This window comes from Phyllostomus hastatus, unplaced genomic scaffold (genome assembly GCF_019186645.2).
Source record: "Phyllostomus hastatus isolate PE091 unplaced genomic scaffold, TTU_PhHast_1.1 phas_contig_86, whole genome shotgun sequence".
Classification (NCBI taxonomy): domain Eukaryota; kingdom Metazoa; phylum Chordata; class Mammalia; order Chiroptera; family Phyllostomidae; genus Phyllostomus; species Phyllostomus hastatus.
In genome coordinates, this window is record NW_025333977.1 from 90,748,271 (window position 1) to 90,772,324 (window position 24,054).

A 24,054-nucleotide genomic window follows, 5' to 3' on the forward strand; every position below is an offset into this window, starting at 1 on the left:
CGGAGTGTATTGGATATGCTGCAGACGAGCATTCTCAGGGCCAGACGTGGCCTTATAAGGTGGCCTGACATTTTCTCATGGCCCAGGCTACCCTCCAAAAATATCCAGGGACAGAAGAGTGGGAACTGACCTCCCCAAACGTTTCAAAGAATAACAAGCAGGCTCTCCGTTAAACAAGAGCACTGACACCTGCCTTCTGACTAGCTCCAAAAGCCCTGTGCATTTCAAAACCGAGCAGCCTGCAGGTCTGTGCTGGGGGAGGGCTTGCAGCAGGCAGTGAGTAGATGGAGCCGCCCAGCACACGCCCAAGCCCATCTCTTCGCTTTAAAAAAAGTGTTAGCTTCTGTACCCCTCCAGAATATGCTGAGATCTGACTGCCTTTACTTTATATGGACAATAGAGACCCATAACTAATTTTCCTCAGTGTGTCTTTTTGCCCCTTCCGTATCTTTGGCCAAAGCTGTTTCCCACACTCTTTTTACTCCCACAGCCCCAGATCCCTAGTGAGGTGCTGCCCCCCAGCGGGCAGCCGGGCTACAACAAGGGAGGCAGAAATGACGTTTGGGCTTTAACCAAGGACGGCATCTGAAAGGTATCTGAATTGCACTCACCAAGGTCAACGACAGCTTGCAAGAGAGCTGCCTTGGTAATGTCTATGTGCTGGAATTAGTGAGCAGAATATAACGTCCAAATATTAAAGAGATTTAGGAAATGGGTACTTATGTACACAGCCTCACACACGTTTTGTTTTTGTGCATCAAATGAGACTTTTAGAGTGAACTGCCATTTGTGGGAAAACATTATTTTTGGTAATGAGGCCTACCCCTGAGGGGTATATCTCTAAATTTGGGGGGAAAAAAGATTAAATATCTCACAGGTCTGAAAGAAAGTCGTCAAAATATCCTGCACAGCTCTCTTCTAACTCTAGTTCTCAGCTGCAGGCAGTGGAATGTTAATAGGTATGGCTATTTTTGGTAATAGTTGCTTAGAACAGTTTCTTCACCACTAAATTGTATGACAATGAGCCAGTCTACTTGTAAGGCTGGGATTAAAAAAAAATAATGAGAAATTGCAAAGCTAGTCTTCATTCTTGTTAAAGGGAACAGAACAACACAGTGGTATTTTTGGAATGCTGTGTGAACAGCGAGTCAATTATACCGATGGTAGTTTCTCAGGCTAGGGCTCATGTTAACATAACTGCCACAAAATATGACAGTGACAAATTAGAAAGCCCTAGTGTCCGTTGCCACCCTCAGATTGTAAAAGTGGTGTTTTCTGGGTTGCTTCTACTATTAACTTGACCATCTGGCCATTGTTTTCAGTTGCAATAGTTTTATTTTTCTTTTCATAAATAAAAAGCCTGCCTCTCAAACAGATTAGACTCTGTGCGAGAGAGGCAGTTATAGCTCTAACCACTGTGGTGGTAACACCTAAGCTGTGATCAGATGGCATTTAGAAAGAAAATGTTCCCCTTTGGGATCCAGATCACACTGGTGGGCACCAGTGACTGTTAATTCTGAAGACCTGGTAGACACACGTGGGGGCACCTTGCTGCTGGAGGCAAATAACAAAATTCACCCAAAGAAATAATGAGAAAGTGCCCAGCACCGGGAGACAGCAGCACTTTCATTTGGAGGTGAAGAAATTTTGGGGTCTGGAACCGGCAGGTCCCAAGTGGCCGGACTGGAGTTTCCTGTGGTGCCCTCACTGCAACCTCAGGGCGCGCGAGGCTGCACCTAGGACTGTTCTGCGTGTGGGAGCATTCTGGGGAGGAGGTTCTTGACCTCTTGGCCAGGTATCTGAACACACGACAAATATGGTGGGCAACAGTATTTCCCCTTTCAACTTAAGTTAGAATAGTTAGATTAAAAAGGAAAAAAATACATTGAAAGATAAGGGTCCTTGATCTTTTACTGATGCATTTCTTAGATTTCCTGGTCATCACATGAGGAATCCCTCTTGTCCCTCTGATGACTGGCAGGAAGAATGACTTTTGGGAAACCTCTTAATATAATCTGTCTATTTTCCTTGCAAGTGCAGAACCATTATGGTTAGCAGAAACACATTTTAACACTGTCAGAGAAAGAGCTGGAATCTGTAATGCAACCAAAACGCTTCCATATTCCTACAACGCCACTTTCAGGCCAATCTAATGTGAAAAAAACCCACTAAGACTCAACTGGTATTTCAGATCCAGGCAGAGCACACACCAGTTTATTTTGAAATGCGACACAGATCAGTATTTTATGAATACAACTTATTACTGTTAACATTATCGGGTAAAAACAGCTTCCAAATGCATGCATAGAAAGTTAAGCATAGTCTCTGAATGCCTTATTTCTAAATATACAAAAAATCCGTTTAAATTATAGAATTTTAGTGAATCAAAGACCTATAAAATTACAATTTTGGTTTTCACAACATAGAAAAAATACAAAAATGACTGTATATATGGTTGTATAAATTTTCACCTAAATTTCAAAGGAGCAGTATGTACTGATTTTGATGTTTTATAATGTTTATCTGAAACTCAGGATTGAAAATAATTCATAGGTTGTATCACATAAATGCCAACCTTTTATTACAAACGAATGACCAAAAGTGCAAGTGGAAATGAGGGCAGAATCTCTTCCCGTGCCTCTTTCATGCTACGTCTTCTGCAGGATGTTCACTTCAGAGCAGTCTTGTCTGGGAGGACGGTACTTCGTTCCATGACTAACTCTCCACGGGGCCTTTGATAAGTGTGCCTTTGCAGCTCGTGTTAAACGAAAATTCCCAGCCTTAGCAGACAGAACACAGCGATATGCAAATCAGCAGTTGTGTCTACAAAGCACTGCTGCACACCTCACAGAATTCTCTGCCAGAAGGTGGTCCCCATATGGGGGGGCTCTGAAACATCCCCTGGGGGTGCAGCTGGGCAGTTGATGCCTTTGTGCCCTGAAATGAACACACAGTCTGACAAAATAACCACCAATACCACCTTCTTCATTCACCTTTAATAAGCAGAAGGGACATTTGGTGGGGTTAGCTGGTCTCAATTCATAAAAGGATGCCACCACTTCGAAGGAAGAATTAATTCATGTTGGAGCTAAAGATACTGAGAAAGGTGACCGAAGGACATGGTGGTATGTCTTACTTCTCTGCCATAAGCATTTTAGATGTCTGATGTACAAAAATAACCCTAGGGTTGAGGCCCTTTTTGAGGAAGGACTTGTTGGCTGTGCTCTTGTTGCCAAAGCTCAGTCAGACGCAACACCACTGTCTGCAACAGGTTCTTTCCGCAAATAGTGATGAACTGTAACAGAGAGGCCGGAATAAAACCAACCCAGCAATCTCGAAAAACCTGCATTTTTATCCCATCCTCTAATAACTATTCCAAAAACAATTAAAAAAAATCTTACCCAAATTAATATTAAGTCTAATATAATAACCCAATCTGATTCTATTTTACAGTAGAAATACATTTTGGAAAATAAAAAGAAAAACCATGAAATATAATCTTTCTCACATATTTTAGCAAGTATGAGAACAGATTCTAATCTCAACACACCCAAGTTGAGCGCTGACTTTAAGAAGCAGAAGTTTAAGGCTCAATTTCAAAAGGAGCTGACTACGCACTTGCCTGCACTGTCTACACTCCAGTGTGCACGTTTTCTCTCGTTTTCATACTGATTCTCAAGCCTCTATGAAAATAGGCAATTAAAAATTAAGTTTCCCACTATTTCACTCTTCAGATATTAGCAATTATATTTTAAATAACTACTCTATAAACTAGACTTTTAGGGTTTTAAAGATCAACCAATTTAAAAGGAAAAAATGGCTCTACGAAGAATATCCTGTTTAAAATCTAATGCACATGGCTTACACTTTCACCAACCTTTCCCTGAAGAGTCGTAAATGCACAGCTGAGCAACTGAACAGTATGAAGACATGAAGTTAATCAGACCATGTCCATTTGACCAAAGCATTTCTCAGCTGCTCCAGCACATGGGACGGCACCGCTTTTAGCTCAGGACTGCCCAGCCAGGCATCCCACTGCCTCGGGACATGTAAGGTGGTGGGGATTACAGAGGGCCACGATTACGGAAAATTCCCAAACAGAAGAGTTTCATGAAAATCAAAAAGTAAACTGATAAGGGTTTAAAAACCTACTACTGAATGTTCTTCTGGATTACATTTCTAAAGTAACACCTTCCATGCATTTCAATAACAGCTTTTCTATTCCTGTGACTAGACGGGTTTTAGGTCCGTAAATGAGAACAGAGATTGGCCAATGCATTCCTCAGAGGGGTTCTGAGAACGGTACTGGGAAAGGTACCTGGCACTTACTAGCGATGAAACTTGCCCTTTCTGAGAACTGTCATTTTGTGAAAATAGGAGTGAGGCTGAGCCCCAGATAAGGTAGGTTCTCTACAGTGTACACACACTTACTACATTCAAGCATGTTTCTTAGTGGCAGGCAGTAATGTCTCAACTGAAAACACACAAAAGGGTCCTGGTTGTTTTCTGAAACGGGCACTATCCCAAAGCTTCACAGACACAAAACTGTATATTTCACTCACTAGATATGAGGGGAAAGGTCCTAGCCATAACCTCAGAGCATTCCAGAGAACAAAGTTTGCTGCTTCAAAAATACAAATAGTTTCCAGCATGCAGTCAAGCATTTTGGAAGGGAACGCTACACACACCACGGACTGGAACGGAACTCCACTGCAAGCCGGGCGTCCGCAGGTACGCCATCACTCAGACTGCAACTCTCGTACGTGTTGTTACAGGTCTTTATTTATCAGATACAGGACGGGAACAGGAGGACAGAAATGCCGAATCCCTTTCTAGCGCCATAGTAAATGCTGGGAACTCCTGGTTGAAAAAGCATGCCTAATGGACTGGCCAGGGTGTTTTATGTAAGAGCTTTTTTTTTTAGATTTTATAAAATCCCAGGTCTGTGTGACACTGGATTTTGGTTTTTGTTTTGTTTTGTTTAGTATTTTAAAAATAGTTTTTATTTTCTATGAAACGTATTGGGAACTCAAAAAGTCTGCAGCATTTTTGTCATTGAAAAGTTTGTTTTTGGAGGGGTTCAGGAAACAGGAACTATTCAAACTTCTTGTGTTCTTCAGTATGAGAAAGGACCTTTCTTCTCTGGTGGATCATGTGGAAATACAACTGAGGAAAAACTGGAGAGAAAAGAAAGAACTGGTTAAGGAGATCACTTAGAACTGTATGTTCTATTTAAAGCACAGGGAGTTAAGGTCCTCTATAACTTTCCGATACTTTATCATCTAGCAACCAAGTACCCGGTACCAGGTACCAGGTGGGCCTGGGGAAGGGAAAAAAAAAACACGAGCAGACCTACCTCCTCCTGCATTAGCCAGGGAGGAAGGTTGGTGTGGGCCAGACTGGCAGACACTGTCATTACCTGTCAAGATGCCACAGAGCCGCCAAGTAACATTCTTTGCACTCTTACTATCTTTACACCCATTCTCTGATTTCCCAACAAGCGGGTGAAGAATTCTAGCAATGGAGTTATTATCCTTGTTTCAGAGGAGGAATTCAAGTCCTAGAAAGTGTAGGCGACTTGTCTGGGGTTTCACTGCAAATCACTGACGGATCAGGACCAAGCTTTGGGCTCCCGAGAAAGGTTGTTCTTTGAGTGGGAAGGAGTGCTAATACATTTGATCTGAAAACTACTAAGCCAAGTTTGAATGTAGAAAAAGTCTTTATTAAAAGAGCCAGTGGCTGGTGTGGCTCAGTGGACTGAGTGTTGATTTGCAAACTGAAGGGTTGCCAGTTCGATTCCCAGTCAGGGCACACGACTGGATTGTGGGCCGGGTCCCGGGTTGGGTGTGTGTGGGAGGCAACTAACTGATGTTTGTTTCCCTCTCTGTCTCCTTCCCTTCCCCTCTCTCTAAAAATAAATAAGTAAAATCTTAAAAAAAAAAGCCAGTATCTCAGGAATTAAGATTCTGTCCTTGGTAATTTATAGATTACCTTTATTTTGTTTTATTTTATTTTATTTTTAAGATCTCTCTCTCTCTCTCTCTCTCTCTCTCTCTCTATATATATATATATATATATATATATATATATATATATATATGTTTTGAGAGAGAGGGTAAGGGAGGGAGAGACAGGGAGAGAAACATCAATGTGTGGTTGCCTCTCACATGCCCCTCACTGGGCACCTGGCCTCCAACCCAGGCATGTGCCCTGACTGGGGACTGAACTGGTGACCTTTCAGTTTGCAGTCCAGCGCTCAATCCACTGAGCCACACCAGCCAGGGCTATAGATTATTTTTAAAAGTAATAGTTCTCAGTCCTAGCCAGTGTGGCTCAGTAGGCTGGAACAGTGTCCCATACACCATTCAATTCTTAGTCAGGGCATGTGCCTGGTTGCAGGTCTGATCCCAGTCAAGGCGTGTACTACAGGCAACTGATCAGTGTTTCTCTCCCTCTCTCTCCCTCCTTTCTCCTCTTTCTAGAATCAACAGGCATTTCCTTGGATGAGGATAAAAAAAAAGTAATGGTTCTCAAATGAACTGGATGGTACTACCTTCCTAGGGAGTATTTGGAAATGGTGGGGGAACTCCTGGGGGACCAGGTTACTGGCATTCAGCGTGTGGGGGCAGGAATGCCAAAACCTGCAACATGTGACGATCCTCCACAACTAAGCATTATTCCATCCCAAACGCTTCGAGTGTCCTTGCTGGGAAATGCCAGTTTAAGCTATCTGGTCATCACGAAGTTACTTTAAACTGGGGGGCTCGATAACCATGTAAAAAACTCCAGTGAGATGGTCTTGGGTGTACCCTATTCTTCCTTCCCTTCCCTTCTCAACAGCTCCAATCTTTATTTTTTAGACAATAACCTCTATTTTGGGGGAGGTAATTTCCACCACTGCCAACACTCTCTGACAGTTTCTTCCCTTTTTAATGGCTTCCAAGTTGGCAACATTTCAAATAATGCTCCCAAAGTGTTCCAAGACATCAGTGGGTTTGTGCACAGACCCGACAAACTGCAGGGGAGGCTCTGATGCTGAGCAGGGCTGCCAACCACTCCACTCACTATTTGCAGGCAGAAAGTCATTCACAGAAAAGGCCCAGCTTGTGCATAAAATTCAACAGTGGGAGAACTATTTTGGTTCGAGAGCTAGAAAATTTGACAAGCTCTATAATCTAAAAACTGGAAGTAAAGATATAATTAAACCATAAGGAATGCTAATTGTAATCATTTAAAAATGTGGGGCCAGTCACATTTCCATAGATGTGTTTTAGTAAAGGGAAACGTTGTGGCGAAGTGCGCTAAGGACTTCCCTCTAGCTGCATTAGACTGCAACACCCCTCACAGGCCACGGCAGCCTCACAGCCAGGTCGGAGGGCGGGAGGGGGGACGGGACCTGGCAGCCATTAATGACGCTCTTGGTGGCAGTGAGAGCAAGATGGCCGAGCACACCTTCACCTTCGTCCCTGTGGGCAAGGGCCTGCTGGCTGCCAGAGGAGTCGGATGTCAGAACCAGAGGGCAAATGTGGTCCTTTCATTCTTTAATATTTTCTAGAGGTTTCTTAGTGACTAAGAAAAAGAAATGCAGGTGTGTGAGGGGGAGGGGGTGGTCGGGAAATGGGTGTTAGACGCCATTGAGTGAGCATGTGTACTGTGTGGCCCTCACATTCAAAATGACTGAGCAAGTAGAGCAATGAATCTGCATCAAAATTTGTGTTAAGCCTGAACATTCCTCGGCAGAAACTATTCGGATGATTCAGAAGGCTGTAACTATGGACAACTGTTGATTGGCAGCTCCATCACAACAACGTGCCAGCTCATACATCATGTCTCGTGCAGAGTTTTTTGGCGAAACATCAAATCTCTCAGGTGACTCAGCCCCACTACAACCCAGATTTGGTGCCCTGCGACTTCTGGCTTTTCCCAAAACTAAAATCACCTTTGAAAGGGAAGAGATTTTAGACTGTTGATGAGATTCAGGAAAATACGATGGGGCAGCTGATGGTAATTGGGAGAACTGTGTGAGGTCCCAAGGTGCCTGTCTACTCTGAAAGGGACTGAGGTGTCATTGTCCTGTGTATAAGGTTTCTTGCATCTTCTATCTTCAGTAAATATCACATGGCTGTATACTTTCTGGACAGCCTTCCCATTTAATAAGATTAAAAGAAACTTAAGTTGTAGAAAGAAAACCAGATTTGATAAAGAAGACAACATGTCAACAGCAACCTCTCCTAATCCTACATTTCTTGTAACACAAAGTTTTGGAAAGATGCAAAGGTACAGCTGGCTGGGAATAAACTGTACAAACTGCCCTCAATATTACCACCTAAACCACTGACAACATCCAGGGCAACTGGCCCAGGCCGGAAGCAATGTGAGCGCCAGCAGATATGATGATGTGTATAGCAGGAGATGCAGTCTGGGCTGCCATCTTGAGCTGGGTTGGAAGTCACAGATTTGAAGAAAATCTTTTAATCTTTATTTGAAACCAACCCTTTTTCATTGTCTACAAAAGTTAAGCTGCCTTAAAAAGGAGAAAGACTATAAATTTTAACCAAGCCAAATTCTCTTAACAAAAGAAGGCTGAAAAAGGAAGGGGAAAGGAACTGAGGTAAAGAAAGCAGACTTCTTGAGAAATCTGCTTGACTCTCTAAAAGACAGTAGGCCCGGAGGTCTATGTTTTTTATTCTATCTCTTTTAAAGCCGACAAGGAAGACCCCAGAGACCTAGGCTTGTTTTCCTTCAGGAATCCAATCACTGGGGAGGGCTGCCTGTGCCTGGCCAGGCCCCTCCTGGGTGTCCTGAGGCTGTGGGCGGCGAAGAAGACGGGGAGGCGCACACAGCCTCAGGTCGCCCTGGAGAGCTGCCCGGGAAGGGAGCCTTCCTCCTCAGACAGACGAGAAATCCTGCATCAACCCTCAGGGTTCTGTCAGGGCGGCAGCATTCTGTTAGTGATTTGATTTTATGAAACCCTCCTTGACCCTTTCCCACTTACTAAAAATGGCACCTATCTTCTATGTAATCAAGAACTTATGTTGAATTAAATCTTGTGGTGCCCACTGACTAGGATAGTGTGTTATTCCAGTGTGGCAAGAATGCGGCCAAGAACCGTTGCTCTAGAGTCTTGAAGATGGAACTCTTACGGAACAGTGTTAGAAAGGTAAGAAAACTGTTCAGTTAATTTTTGTTACTTAAATTTTTAGATTCTTCCATATTTATCTGTTTGGTAATCAACTACATTTTACACTTGAGAGATGACCTTTAGTCACCATGGTTGCAGCACCAGAGAGGAGGGCCTGGTAATTAATACAGAGCGGGAAATGAATCACGAAGCAGAGCTGTGTCCAAGACAAATGTTCACATGAAATCTGGATGTAGTGTTTTTTTTTAAACTTACTAATGGATTATATTTTTTATCTCTATTTTCTCAACTTAATTTAGTATTCTTTTTTTTAAATTTTTATTATTTATTTATTTATTTTTTTAGAGAGGGAAGGGGGGGAGAGAGAGAGAGAGAGAGAGAGAGAGAGAGAGAGAGAAACATCAATGTGCGGTTGCTGGGGGTTATGGCCTGCAACCCAGGAATGTACCCTGGCTGGGAATCGAACCTGGGACACTTTGGTTCCCAGCCCACGCTCAATCCACTGAGCTACGCCAGCCAGGTAATTTAGTATTCTTTTTTAAAAAAAGATTTTATTTTTTAGAGAGAAAGGACAGAAGGGAGAAAGAGAGGGAGGGAAACACTGATGTGAGAGGGAAACATTGGTCGGTTGCCCCTCAGACCCCCCCAAATAGGGACCTGGCCCACAACCCAGGCACATGCCCTGACTGGGAACTGAACTAGCAACCTTTGGTTCACAGGCTGGCACTCAATCCACTGAGACACACCAGCCAGGGATGGATGTAGGGTTTTTCCACAATGCATGAAATACAGTTTCCCACAGCAGGACACACTCATGTTGCTCCTGATTGTGAGGATGATTCATGCAGTTAGTGCTGTCGGCTAAAGAAAAGCCCAACCCTCTTGTCTGAGTTTTACCTGAGGTGTAGGGGAGAATATAGCACCTTATAGACTGAAATAACATTCAGAGCCATGATGGCTACAGGAATAGCTAAAGGAGAAGAAACATATGTTCTTGGGTAGAAGAAGAGCCTTTTGGATATGTGGAAATCAACCACAGGATTTCAAAAGGACATCAGAATCCCAGAAAAGGCCCTAGCAAACAGGCCTCCTTTCCCAGAAGCCTCAGACACATGTCTTCGGTCTGCTCTCAGGTGCACGGACAGGCACGCTGACGACCCAGCACGGCCCGTCAGCGGGGCTGCGGCAGCGCTGGGTGCCACCCTGAAGAGAACACTGTGTTCTGTTCAGATGGTTCGAGTGCCTGATTCTACACAAGAAGAGATATTGAAAAAAAAATCTGTTTTATTTTGTTATTTGTTTCCAGTCAACTACTGATTCCTTAAAAATGAAATAACTATCTATTCTGATACAGTAAAAATGCAAAAAATTTCTTTACAATGTTTTCCCAATGCCATTAATAAACAGTTTTTGAGAAACAGAATAAGTCAAGGTAAGGCTTTAATGGCATTTTTTGGTTTTCCACTCAGTGCTTTTCCCCAACAGACAGGTACCTACCCCAGTATTCACCGTTTCAAACCCACACACACTGAGAAGGGCTGCATTTTGGCGGCTGTAAGGAGAACAATTCGTCTTTCTACAATTACTACCAGCGAACATTCCTAATAAACTAGGTTTACATTTACCTGGACATGGTGTAACAACAACCAAAGGCTTTTACCTCTAGGAATTGTAGAGCCAACTTTTAAAAGATAAATAAACATAACGTACAACGGTTTACTTACGTGGAATGTAGGAGATCATTATCAGAATCAGGAATGCGTAATAGTCAAAGGAGAAGTTGTACTTGTTGGGCAGGCTGATGGAGTACAGGCCCGCCTGTCTGACGAAAGGCAGAGCAGCGTATATCGTGAGCAGCTCTCCCGACACCCCCATCGGGTACAGCACGATGAAGAGTGTGTACCTGAAACAAAGCAGAGTGCTCATTACCGAGCCTTGAAGCCAGCTTTGGTAGAAAGACGCACTTCCACCCTTCTAATCGGTGCTGCTCTTTTAAAAACTATCATTTATACATTTTCCTGTTTACCCACTGTTTAAGTTCAGGTTTTACAAGCCAGTTTTTGGAAGGGGCTTTGAACAGGTGTGTTTCTGAATGTTCTAAAATAAAATAAATGTGTTTGGTCAGCCTCAAAATTTGGTCTGACTCAATAAACGACTCTTCAAAACAACTCCCTAAAATCACTAGGGTGATGCCAGATATTGGTCAAGTCGGGGCACCGAGGCATGGCTTACGCCGACCCTGCCTGTGGGATGGTAGTGGAGATGGCCTTTTGCAGAGAGGTGGCGGGAGGTGTTGGAGCATGTGTCTAGGAACCTCTGAGGATGTACGCCAAGTCTGGTCTGTGGTCAGAAGAGAATATAGCGCACTCAACCTGTGTACACTGCTACAGTCATTCAGCTGTCTGTACATATCATGGTGATGCTAAAATACTGTCGTGTATGTGAATTTAAAAAAACATTAAAAATTCATAATAGCTTTTGGTCAATATATAATTTTCCAATTAAAAAAACTGTAACTACTATCTCATGGGAGAATCCACACAGTTTCTTTCACTTTAAAAGAAATTCTTGCTTTGGCTGGTGTGGCTCAATGGATTGAGTGCTGGCCTACAAACCAGAAGGTCACCAGTTTGATTCCCAGTCAGAGCGCATGCCTAGGTTTTGGACCAGGTCTCCAGCTGGGGGCATGTGAGATGTGACCAGTCAATATATCCCTTGCACATTGGTGTTTCTCTCCCTTTCTTTCTCCCTACCTTCCTCTCTTTCTAAAAGTAAATAAAATCTTAAAAAAAAGGTAAAAGAAATCATCTATGTTTCTAAAAGAATCCAGAGAGAAGTTCATCCTACGAAATGAACTGGAAATCATTTTGAAGTATAGGTATTGCTAAAGAAATCATCAGCTCAGATTTTAAAAAGCCTTTGGCTGCAGCATTATTTCTAACAGTCAAGCTATGGAAACAACATAAGTGTCCACTGATAGGTAAATAAAGAACATTTTATATATATCTATACAATAAAACATTACTCAGCCATTAGAAGACGGTAAAATCTTGCCATCTGTGATGGACGGCCCTAGAGAGTGTTATGCGAAGCATGTGTCAGACAGAGGAGGACAAGTACCGAGTGACTGCACTTGTGTGTGGAGTCTGAAAAACAGAACCACACACAAAACAAAGCAGAAACAGACTCACGGACTCAGAAAACAAACTGATGGCTGCCAGAGGGCAGAGGAGTAGGAGGATTAGGTGAAAAGCGTGAAGGCAAATGAAACACGTAAGTCACAGGGATGTAGTGTGCAGCACAGGGAACACGTTCCATGGTATTGTAACAGTGCCGTGCAGTGACAGATAATGAATTTTATTGCGTCAATCACTTTGTAAGGTATATAAATAGTTGGAAAACTCTGTGGCACTCCTGAAACACATATATAACACAGGGTCCAGCACAAATAATGCCCTCCCCTCTTTTTTACAAAATCTTTTATTACAAAATCATAAGCATGTGATTCTGTAACATAGTGTCACACTCAAGCACACCATGTGACATTTCAGGTGAAATGTTCAAATTAAAACTATAAATTACTACACTCATATTATTGCCCTACCAACCACACTCAAGCAGGCCTTACTTCTGCCGGACCCTGTAGTGTATGTCAACCATACTTTAATAATAAAAATAAAACATCCTTGGCTGTTTGTGGCTAACAGTGAGCACTGGGCTTTCAAATCCCAGGTACAGGAACTGTGCTAAGAAATCTGTGACAATGAAAGGAGACATGTTCCCTGTCACCAGCCTCAGCCACGCTAAGGAGGAGGGTGAAAAGGAAGAATTTCCTATGGGCCATGGAAAACAAGGGACAAAAGAATCATTCTCCAAGAGTAAAATCAAGGCTTGGTCAATAAAATTTCCCTATAACCGGGATAGACAGTGTTCACAATGCCTGCCTGGGTTGGTTAGAAACTGCTATGTTTTCTCCATTCTCCCCTTTTCCTCAATAAAAATGTTTATTGCAAAAGAAGAAACAAAGAAACAAAGGAAGAAAAGAGAGTCTATATACTTGAAATGTTGCAAACAACTGGTCTGTCTCTAATTTAATCATCAAATGTATGAATTGTGCCCTGGTTGGCGTAGCTCAGCAGATTGAGCGCGGGCTACGAACCAAAGCATTGCAGGTTTGATTCCCAGTCAGGGCACATGCCTGGGTTGCAGGCCATGGCCCCCAGGAACCACACATTGATGTTTCTCTCTCTCCCTCTTTCTCTCTCCCTTCCCTCTCTGAAAATAAATAAATGAATTTTTAAAAAAATTTCCCTTTAAAAAATGTATGAATTGTAAAGGAACCCATTTTCCTTCTATGAAATGAGGCATTTGGGCCTCAAGGATAATTTTGCTTTTTTTGCTTTTGCAATCCTCCCCTAGTCTTTTTCTTTTTAAGAAGATTTTACTTTAATTATTTTTAGACAGAGGGGAAGGGAGGAAGAAGGACAGGAAGAGAAACATCAATGTGTGGTTGCCTCTCATGTGCCCCCAACTGGGGACCTGGCCTGTAACCCAGGCACATGCTGTGACTGGGAATTGAACCAGTGACCCTTTGGTTTGCAGGCCAGTGCTCAATCTACTGAGCCACACCAGCCAGGGCTCCCCTAGTCTTGTTCAACTCAGAAGACTGCTTATACCCTGCCTGGTGTGCCTCAATGGACTGAGTGCTGGCCTGCGTGCAAACCAAGAGGCTGTCAGTTCCATTCCCAGTCAGGGCACATGCCTGGGTTTTGAGCCAGGTCCACGGTGTGGGGGTTCATGAGAGGCAAGCACACATTGATGTTCCCTCTCTTTCTTCCTCCCTCCCCCGCTCTAAAAATAAATAAATAAATAAATAAATAAATAAATAAATGCTCACAACTATCTCATGGATTACTTCAGATAAAGAGATGAACTGTCAGTATTTTATCCAATTCATAATAAATATTACTATAAAAATAATCAACATAAATAAACTGATAATAAGCTAAATAGCTTATTAATGTTTGTTATTAATTAGAAATTAATTTAAGTGTCATAGCTTGTTGGCAAAATTGAGAATAGAATTGGACTTGGTTCAAAAAACCATCATAATGGCAGAAGCTCATCAATAAAATTTGATACAGACAAAAAGGTGATATTACATCAAATCTCCATTGGGATTTGAATATAACCGAAAAGAATTGATTCAATAAAAGTAACAAGTATAAAAAAATTTAAATAGTATTTCTATAATCAAAATTAAGTCGAGGTCCTTATCCTGAGGAGATCTACACACCAGATATCTACCCAACCCCTACCTCACACAATTTTATTTTGAGGAACTTAAGAGGCAGTATTTAGACAACATTGCAGTGATGGATCATTTCCAAAGTTAGTCTTCATTCCCTGTACTTCTTTACCTGGCCCATTTGATGAGGTAAGGCAGATGGTTTAAGAGACTGAATGTATAAAAGGAGTAACGGATAATTTCTGTGATTGTCCAGGCAATAACAAACAGAAGGACACTGTCTTCACTCTGTACCTAAAGGAAAAGGAAAACAAAAGCAAATACATAAAACATTTTAACAAAAAGCACTCGCAGTGTGCAGCCTGGAGGCCCTCTCCCTTCCCCTGTTCAGTACAGAGCTGGGAGATCAGTGTGTGGACACAGTCCCCGGTCTCTGTCCTCAGCGGCCACAGCACAGCCTAGAAAGAGCCTGCCACACAAAGGAACACACTCTGTGACAACCACTGTGGAGAGAGCCAAGTGGGAAGACAAGTGAGAAGGGACCCGGCTAACCGATGAGTGACAGGCGCAGGACTGGGAATCACGTGCGCTGTTAGCCACAAAAAGAAACTAACATGACGAATGAGTGTTCACAGCCTCACGTGGAGACTGTGCATGAGAGCGGAGGTTAGTGGGGCCAAGAGGGGTTAGAGCAGAACGACAGAAGGGCAAACTGGTAGGAGGCTTGGGATCCACCAACAGGAATTTTAATTGGATGTGCAAGACAACTAGAATGATTGAAACACAACGGAAGATGAAGCCAATTTGCTGGGTAGTTTAAAATCAGGCGCGGAAGAGCAAGGCCATCTAAGCGGCAAGGCCCGTTGATTCTCTCCCACCGGTGACTTCTCCCCCCAGACAGGCCTGGGTTAACTCAAGAATTACAGAGGCTCCCATGCTGAGCACAATATGTAGCTGAAGCCAGAAGAGCTTTGGAATTCCTGACCGCCTATGAAATTGTTTTCATGCAGAAAAAATAATAAACTTTTAAAAGCGTCCCTTAGGTGTTTATTTTGTTTGTTTGTTTTTTAAAGAGATGTTCTTACTAGATGCCTCACCCTAAATCTTGCATGAAAATCTATTATTGTGGTTTTAACTTTCAACACCTCCGTCCGACCCACCCCAGCTGGGTCTACCGTGATCCTCTGTGCTTGAAAGCCAGTGATTAGAGACAACCCGGCACCGCAATTCACTGAAGTTCTCTCGTATCCAAAAAGGGCAGTCAGAGTTGGATGTGACTAAGAAATTCCACTGAGTAAATGAAACACATTTTAATTACAAGATGGACCTTACGTCTTTGCTTCTAACATCTGATACAACAAAGGAAAGGCACTTTAACCTTACCTCTTGCTTCTTTGTATTTGCAATGTTAATAGTTTTTAGCACTTACATGCTTCCTTAGAAAGTGAACATGGAGTGATCCACCTACACAATGAAGTAAGTAGTCATTTACATACCTATTAACTAAATAGTTCTGACAAAGAATTTCATAAATGTAGAGTGACTATTCTCTAAAAATAATAAGAATTTTACAGTGTCAAGAGCAAGAGTACTTTGTGTTTTCCTGGTGCTCTCATGTTAGCCAAAGTAAAGGGAAAACTAACACTTCTAAAGCTTCCCTGTATCAGTTTTCAGTCTGTCCCCAAACCCTTGCTTAACAACCATCTATAAAGTATAATTTCAAAGCACACTTTGATTTTTTGATGTACGTTGCAATCCTCCTCATCTTAAGTAGATATGTTTTTTATAGCTATGGGGTGAAGACTTGCTTAAGGATCTTCAGATTATAATATTTTGCACTATAAATGTCTTGAAAGCTGGGCGTGTGTTTTATTCATCTTTTGATTCCCAAAAGCACTTTGTGCTTTTCACAAGTAGGAATTCATAAACTTTTGTGAAATAAATGAATTCAATCCTATTCCCTGCTTTTTGATACCTGATAGCGGTTTCTGTGTAGTCTTAGTGACCTTCAAGGAGACAGGTAACAAACAAAACCCCCCAAACCTCCCACTCCGATCCACCCTGGAGGTTATTTGATCGATCCCCACCTCCACCCCTGTTAGTCTTAAACTAAAATAATTTTAACAAACTTAGACCCAGGATAAGTATGAAGCAGTCTGTTCCCAGGCCAGCTGCAAAGACCATGTCATAATTTTAAAAAGACTGAGGATGGGGGAAATGACCATTTTATACAAATGGTATCTTCAGATCAATGGGAAGCGGAACACATTAAGAAGGACTTGGGTAAAGTCAGACACCAAGCTTATCTGATTTGCAGATAATCGCCCATTAACACAAAATGGGCAGAATGTAACGAGTTAAAACAGTAAGATCAATGAGACCCAAACACATATTTGTACACTGACATTAATAGCAGCATTATTCACGACAGCCAAAAGGAGGAAACGACACTTATGTCCATCAACAGTTGAAGTAATAAATGAAATATGGTATATACATACAATGGGATAGAATTCATCCCTAAAAAGTAAGGTAATTCTAATGCTACGACACGGATGAACTTTGAACATATTAAGTAAAATAAGCCATTCACAAAAGGGCAAATACTGCATCATCCCACTCATGTGGTACTCAAATTCAGAGAGAAAGTAGGGGCAGAAGGTTGCCAAGGGCTGGGGTGGGAGGAAACAGGGAGCAGTCGTTCAGAGGATATGGAGTTTCAGTGTGGGAAGATGAAAAAAGTTCTGGGGATGCTTGGTGGTGATGGTTGCAGAACAGCAGAATGTACTTAACGCAACTGAACCATGGATTTAAAAATGGCTAAAATGTAAATTTTATGTTATGCATATTTTACCACAATAAAAAAATTAAAAAACCCAGCAAGATCAAATCTAACAAGGCTAAATGTAAAACAGTATGATTCAGCAACAACAAAGTGACTGCAGTACAACTTAAGAATGTAAGAAATACAGAGTTTCTGGTGAACCATAAGCTTCATATGCACCAACAGGATGTAGGTGGTGGTTCAAATCAAGCAAGCAAGCAACCAGTTTTGGCTACACTAAGAATCTCATCCCAATTACTCTCTCCTAGATAGATCAGACCCCATCTAATCTATTTAGAATGAGGTCAGAGTCAGTCACAAGAACTCCTGAACTAGCAGAGGGTTAACTACAAAACACAAAAAAGGAAATCATGTACGACAGGCATAAGGACATGAGACTAATGGAAAAATTAACGGGGAGTAAAAATGCCTGGGTCACAATAAGACAGACTATGGAACAAACCAGGTGACGAACAAAACAGGCCACTTGTGAGGCTGTGTGCTCCCAGGTGTCAAACACACTCAACTGAGATTGCTCGGGAGGAAAAGTGCTGGAGGGTGGTGGGTGAGGCTTCAGCTGCTATTCTCTGGGAAAGGGGTGCACATATGGAAGCGGCATCCAACTGGCTCTTACTCATTTCCTTACATGAGCTGTTTTTTTTTTAGTTGGAAAGAAAAATGGGTAGAGACTTTAATAGTCCTTATAACTAATTTTCCTTTATCAAAGTAGGCAGGAGAGGAGAGAATAAAGAGGAAGAGTCCCTTCATCCCTTCCATTTCAACGGTGAGCTCTCCGGGGTCCGGGCCTCATCTCCAGTGGCTGCCTCAGCCCTCAGCACAGGCCTGGACATGAGGAATGCACTGAATCAAAGCCCCTTCATGAGAGCAATTCCTCTCCACTCCTCCCTCCCCCTTTCCTTTTCTCTTCTCTCTCTGAAAGCAGGTGTTGGGGGCATTTTCTAACAGGTGAGGAGCCTCCTTTCTGTCAAGGGTCACTGACGCAGAGAAGAGCTGACAGGTAGCCTCACTGAAGTGAAAACAAAGCCAGTTTAGTTTTGGAGAGGTTTTTTGAGGGGCAGAGAACTAGAATTATAAAAACTTCAGCTCAGCTGCTTTTTGAATTAAGAACTAGAAACACGTAATTTTATTAATTTTCAAGAATAAGAGGTTTAATATGTCCACACAAAGATTTGCACTAAAATGTTCATAGCAGCATTACCTGTAACAGCCAAAAGGTAAAACGACCCAAATGTCCAGCAGCTGGTGAGTGGATAAGCAAAAATGTATAGCCATATAGTAGAATATGGTAGAATGTGAGTCAGCAACACAAAGGAAATGCTGACACATGCTATAACACAGATGGACCTCAGAAGCATTACACTGAGTGAAAAAAGCCAAATGCAAAAGACTACCATGTTTGTATGATTTCATGTATGTAAAATATCTAGGAAAGACAAATCTAGAGACGTAATAGATGCAAGTTGCCTGGGGCTGGGAGCAGGCGTGGGAATGAATTTTTGAAGGGCATGAGGGATCATAGTGTGGTGATGGAAAAAGTCTAAAATTGGGTTATGGTCATGGTTATAAACTTGGAAAATTTACTAAATGCCATTAAACTGAACACCTACAATGGGTGAATTTTATAGTATATAAATTCTACCTCCAGTAAGTTGTTAAATGCATATTAGTGCCTTTTAAAGGAAGAGGGGAAAAGGATTTAGCAGGTTTACAAAGGAAAAGAGGGAGACAAAAGGGCAGGTTTAGGCTAGGTTGCCAAAAATGTCTGGAAGAAGCCATATCTGGAAGATGCATATCCACGACTGTGGTGCAAACGGGCCGTGGGCACAGGCAGCCCTGCCCGGCAGGAAGTCCCCTCTGCCTGGTACAGTAAGCTGCATACTGGACCCTCCAGGCTAAAAGCCTGCGGGTTTCTGCCCCTGCTCTCCAGCAAAGGAGGAGGTGCTGGGTGTGGGTGGCTTGTGCACTCTAGCCAAGGGAGTTTACAAAAATATTCAAGCAGGAGAAACAAACAAGTGTAAGAGAAAAACCTTTACACACAAATAGCATCATATGTTTGACTTCAAAAGGCTTAGGGAGTGTCAGTACATGAAAAGCTGTCATTTTTATTACACTCGAAGAAAAACAGATGGTGCCACCTAAGCAAATCACTATTGTAGAAACTCTATTCTTCTTAGCGTTTTGGAACCTGCTGCTTATCACTCTGTTTATTGCAAAAAAAAAAAAAAAAATCCCCTGATCATGCTTTATGTGAGTATTCTTTCCTTTTCTTTTTTTTTAAGATTTTATTTATTCATTTTTAGAGAGAGAAGGGAGGGAGAAGGAGAGAGAGAGAGAAACACCAATGTGTGGTTGCTGGGGGCCATGGCCTGCAACCCAGACATGTACTGTGACTGGGAATCGAACCTGCAATGCTTTTGTTCGCAGCCCGCGCTCAATCCACTGAGCTACGCCAGCCAGGGCTTCTTTCCTTTTCTTTTTAAAAAATTATTTTAAAAAAATCTTTACCTGAGGATATGCTTATTGATTTTAACAAAAGAAGAAGGGGGTGAGAGAAAGAAACATTGCTTGGATGCCTCCTGTATGCACCCCAGCTGGGGACTGAACTTGCAACTTAGGTGTGTGCCCTGACCAGGAACTGACCTTGCAAACTTGGTGTACAGGATGACGCTACAACCAACTGTGCCACCTGGCCAGGGTTTCTTTCCTCTTCTTAATAACCCTTTCATTCATGAAGCAAAGACATTTTGATAAAATCAAAGAAGTGAGTACTAGAGTCTGTTCTTGGCAAAATTGTGAAGGGTATGTTTACCTCAGTCTGTTTTGGCTGCCATAACAACACATAGACTGGGTGGCTTAAACAACAGAAATGTTTTTTCTTAGTTTCAGAGGCTGAAGTCCAAGATCAGGTGCCAGTGCGCTTGGTTCCTGGTGAGGCCCCTCTTCCTGATCTGCAGCAGGCTGCCTTATCACTATGTTCTCACATGGATGGGAGGAAGAGAGGAAGCTCTCTAAGGTATCTCTTATAAGGGCACTAGTGCCCAGAACCTCATCTGAGTCTAACCACCTCCCACTCTGGCCAGTATGGCTCAGTGTGTTGGAGCATCTTCTGGGAGACTGAAAGATTGTGGGTTCTATCCCTAGTCAGAGCACATGCCCTCCCTTCCCCTCTCTAAAATCAATCAAGCCAAAAAAAAAAAAAAAGTATAAACCTAATCACCTCCCAAAGACCCCATCTCCAAATACTAGCACATTGGGGCTCAGAAGTTTCACACATGAACTTAAGGGGACACAATTCAGTCCATGGCAACATTTGAGAACAGGTGTCAACAAACTTTTCCTAAAAAGGACAAAAGAGCATACATTTTAGGCTATGTGTCTTATGTAGTCCTTGTCACATATTCTTCTTTGTTGTTTTCACACCCTTTAAAGATGTGAAACCATTGAACGGTGCAGGCTAGATTGGACTCACAGGCCAACCCCTGTTCTAGGTCTGTCCGACCAGCCAGCTTTCCCTTCCTGTTCATTCCTGCGCACGCCATTCTTCAGGCTTCCTTCCCGGCAGGCCGCGTGTGTGTGCTGCTGGGGTGGAGGGTGGGTGTTGGGTGCGGGCAGAGCAGTGCCTCTATCATCAGCAGACACTGACCACAGGAAGTACTCCTGTGAGAACACAGGTAGGCAAGTTTTCACGTTATGTGACCTTAACATCTCAGCAATCTTTTTGTTTATGATAAAATATACATAACATAAAATTTATCACTTAACCATTTTTAAGTGTATAAATAGGTGGCATTAAGTACATTCACCATGATGTGTAACCATTACACCCCTATCCATTTTGAGAGCTTTTTCATCATCCTAAACAAAACACACCCATTAAGTAACATACCCACTTCTCCCTCCCTCTAGCCCCTGATAACTGCTATTCTAGACTCAGTTTTTAAAAACTGGCTTATTCTAGGTCTATCTCATTTAAGTGTAATCATACAACATGTGTGTTTCTGTGTCTGGTTTACTTCATTTAGCATAATGCTTTCAAGGTTCATCCATGTTGTAGGCTGTATCAGAATTTCCTTTCTTTTTAAGGCTGAATAATAATACCCCATTGTATATAAATACCACATTTTGTTTGTCCATCCATCTCATGGGTGTTTGAGCTGCTTCCCCATTTCGGCTGGTATGAACAGCGCTGCTATGAACATGGGTGCACAGGTATGTTTCATACCTATTTTCAAGAAGTGGAATTCCTGGATCATATGGTGATCCTATGTTTAACTTTTTGAGCAACTGCCACACTCTTTTGCACAGTGGCTGCACCATTTTCCATTCCTGCCTACAGTAACAAGGGTTCCAATCTCTTCATACCCTCACTACAACTTATTTTTCTTTTGGCTGGACTGCAGCCATCTCACGAGTATAAAGTGGTGCTGCGGTCTGGATACACACTCCCCCAGTGGTTAGTGATGTTGAGCACATTTTCATGTTCCTACTGGTCATCCGCATATCTTCTCTTGAGAAATGTCCATGCAAGTCCTTTGCCTAATTTTAAGCATTAAAAAATAATCTCTTTTTAATAATTATGGTGACAACGGCAGTAAAAATAATACCTAATAGTTACTGAACTCTTACTATACCCCGAGGACTTAATTTGCTTCAATGAACTCACATTTTACAGATGAGAAAAGAGGGCTTACAGAAGTTTGAACTGAGGTTGTGTCCTGACACTGAATAGTTCTAATTTTTCTTCTTGGTCTTTAGGTCTTAAACACACATGTGTACACATGTCCCCCCCGCCCCCCCTTGCTGTTATGGAGAGAACACGTCTCTTGTGAAGTCAAGAAACCTTCGAACCAGCCTGTATACAAGAGCCTGGAGAACAGATAAGGTAAATGCAATCACTGTCTGGTATCAGGAAAAACGTTAGTTCTTAAAAAAATGTGACCCACTGCTGAAGAGGGATCACTAAATAGAATTTGGGATGCCAGAATGACTGAGTGGAACTCACTCACTGAAAAGGACTGAGTAAAGTATAAAGATTACATACGGGTCATTGCAGTCCAGAGTCATGTTTATAGTATGTCCATGAAATGACTTTCGGTTGTTAATTGACTGACCCAAGATAGAATCCAACACAAGAACTTAGAACAAGTGCTAATGAATTCCCTAAAGTTAGTGTGAATCTTTTTCCTTGAGCCCTGCTTTGCCAATAGTCTTCACTGGTTTTTTTTTTTTTCAGCCCTGTTTTATGTCATGGGTTTAACTTATTGTCAAGACCTCTAAAAATCTATCTCAAAGTTTGTTTCTGTTTTCTGTCTCTGCTATGCAGAACCCAAAATACAAAATAAATGATATCAAACTATACTACAAGGCCACTGTCATCAAAACAGTCTAGTACTGGCATAAGAACAGATACAAAGATCAATGGAACAGAATAGAGAGCCCAGAAATAAATCTACGTCTTTATGGTCAATAAATATTTGACAAAGGGGCAGAAGCTTAAAACGCAGGAAAAATAGCCTCTTCAACAAATGGTCCTGGGAGAACTGGACTAATATATGCAAAAACTGAAGCTAGACCATCATCTTATACCATACACCACAATAAACTCAAAATGAATAAAAGACTTAAATATAAGTTGGGACACCATAAAAGTCCTAGAGGAAAAACATAGGCAGTAAAATTTCAGATATCCCACATAGCAGTATTTTTGCTGATATATCTCCTAGGGCGAGGGAAATAAAGGAAAAATAAACAAATGGGACTACATCAAATTAAAAAGCTTCTGCATGGCTAAAGAAAACATCAGCAAAATTAAAAGGAAACCAACCTTATGGGCGAACATATTTGCCAATGATACATTGGACAGGGTTTTGATCTCCAAAATATACAAAGAATTCATACGACTCAACACCAGGAAGACAAACGATCCAATTAAAAAATGGGCAAAGACTGGGGGGTGAGCTGGGATGGGAGTAAAAGGCAGAAAACTGTACTTGAACAACAACTAAAATTTTTAAAAATGGTAAAAAAAATGGGCAAAGGACCTGAATACACCCTTCTCCAAGGAGGACATACAGATGGCCCATAGATATGAAAAAATGCTCAGCATCACTAGTCATCAGAGAGATGCAAATTAAAACCACAATGAGATATCACCTCATACCTCTCAGTATGGCCATCATTAATAAATCTGCAAATAACAAGTGCTGGCAAGAATGTGGAGAAAAGGGAACCCCAGTGCACTGTTGGTGGGAATGCAGACTGGTGCAGCCACTGTGAAAAATAGTATGAAATTTCCTCAAAAAATTAAAAGTAGAACTGCCTTATGGCCCAGCAACTCCACTGCTGGGAATATACCCTAAGAATCCCACAACACTAATTCAAAAGAACCTATGCACCCCTGAGTTCCTAGCAGTGCTATTTACAATAACCAAATGTTGGAAACAGTCTAAGTGCCCACCAAGAGATGAATGGATTAAAAAACTGGTACATTTACACAATGTGATACTACACAGGAGAAAAAAAAGAAGGAACTCCTACCCTTTGCAACAGCATGGGTAGAACTGGAGACTATTATGCTAAGAGAAATAAGCCAGTCATTGAAAGACAAATACCATATGATTTCACTTATAAGAGGAATCTAATGAACAAAATAAACTAATAAGCAACATAGAACCACAGGCATGGGAATGTGGAACAGATTGAAAGTGACTGGAGGAAGGGGATAATGGTGGAAGGAAGGGGAAGGTAATAGACAAAGAACATGCACGAATGACCCACGGACACAGACAATGGTGTGGGGATGGACTGTGGGAGTAGGGG

At 42.0% G+C, this 24,054-nt stretch overlaps 1 protein-coding gene across 1 annotated transcript in view; it reads right to left on the reverse strand.

The window, feature by feature from the left end:
• Positions 1 to 2,185: 2,185 nt before the first annotated feature.
• The window catches only part of HACD2 (3-hydroxyacyl-CoA dehydratase 2), a 106,194-nt gene continuing 84,325 nt past the window's right edge, over positions 2,186 to 24,054 (reverse strand). Inside the window, exons 5-7 of the mRNA XM_045851566.1 lie at positions 14,563 to 14,684; positions 10,867 to 11,045; positions 2,186 to 5,177 (exon numbers count right to left, since the gene is read on the reverse strand). Of these exons, the coding sequence (XP_045707522.1) occupies positions 5,095 to 5,177; positions 10,867 to 11,045; positions 14,563 to 14,684 (384 nt within the window). The 3' untranslated portion in view covers positions 2,186 to 5,094. The remainder of the gene's footprint in view (positions 5,178 to 10,866; positions 11,046 to 14,562; positions 14,685 to 24,054) is intronic.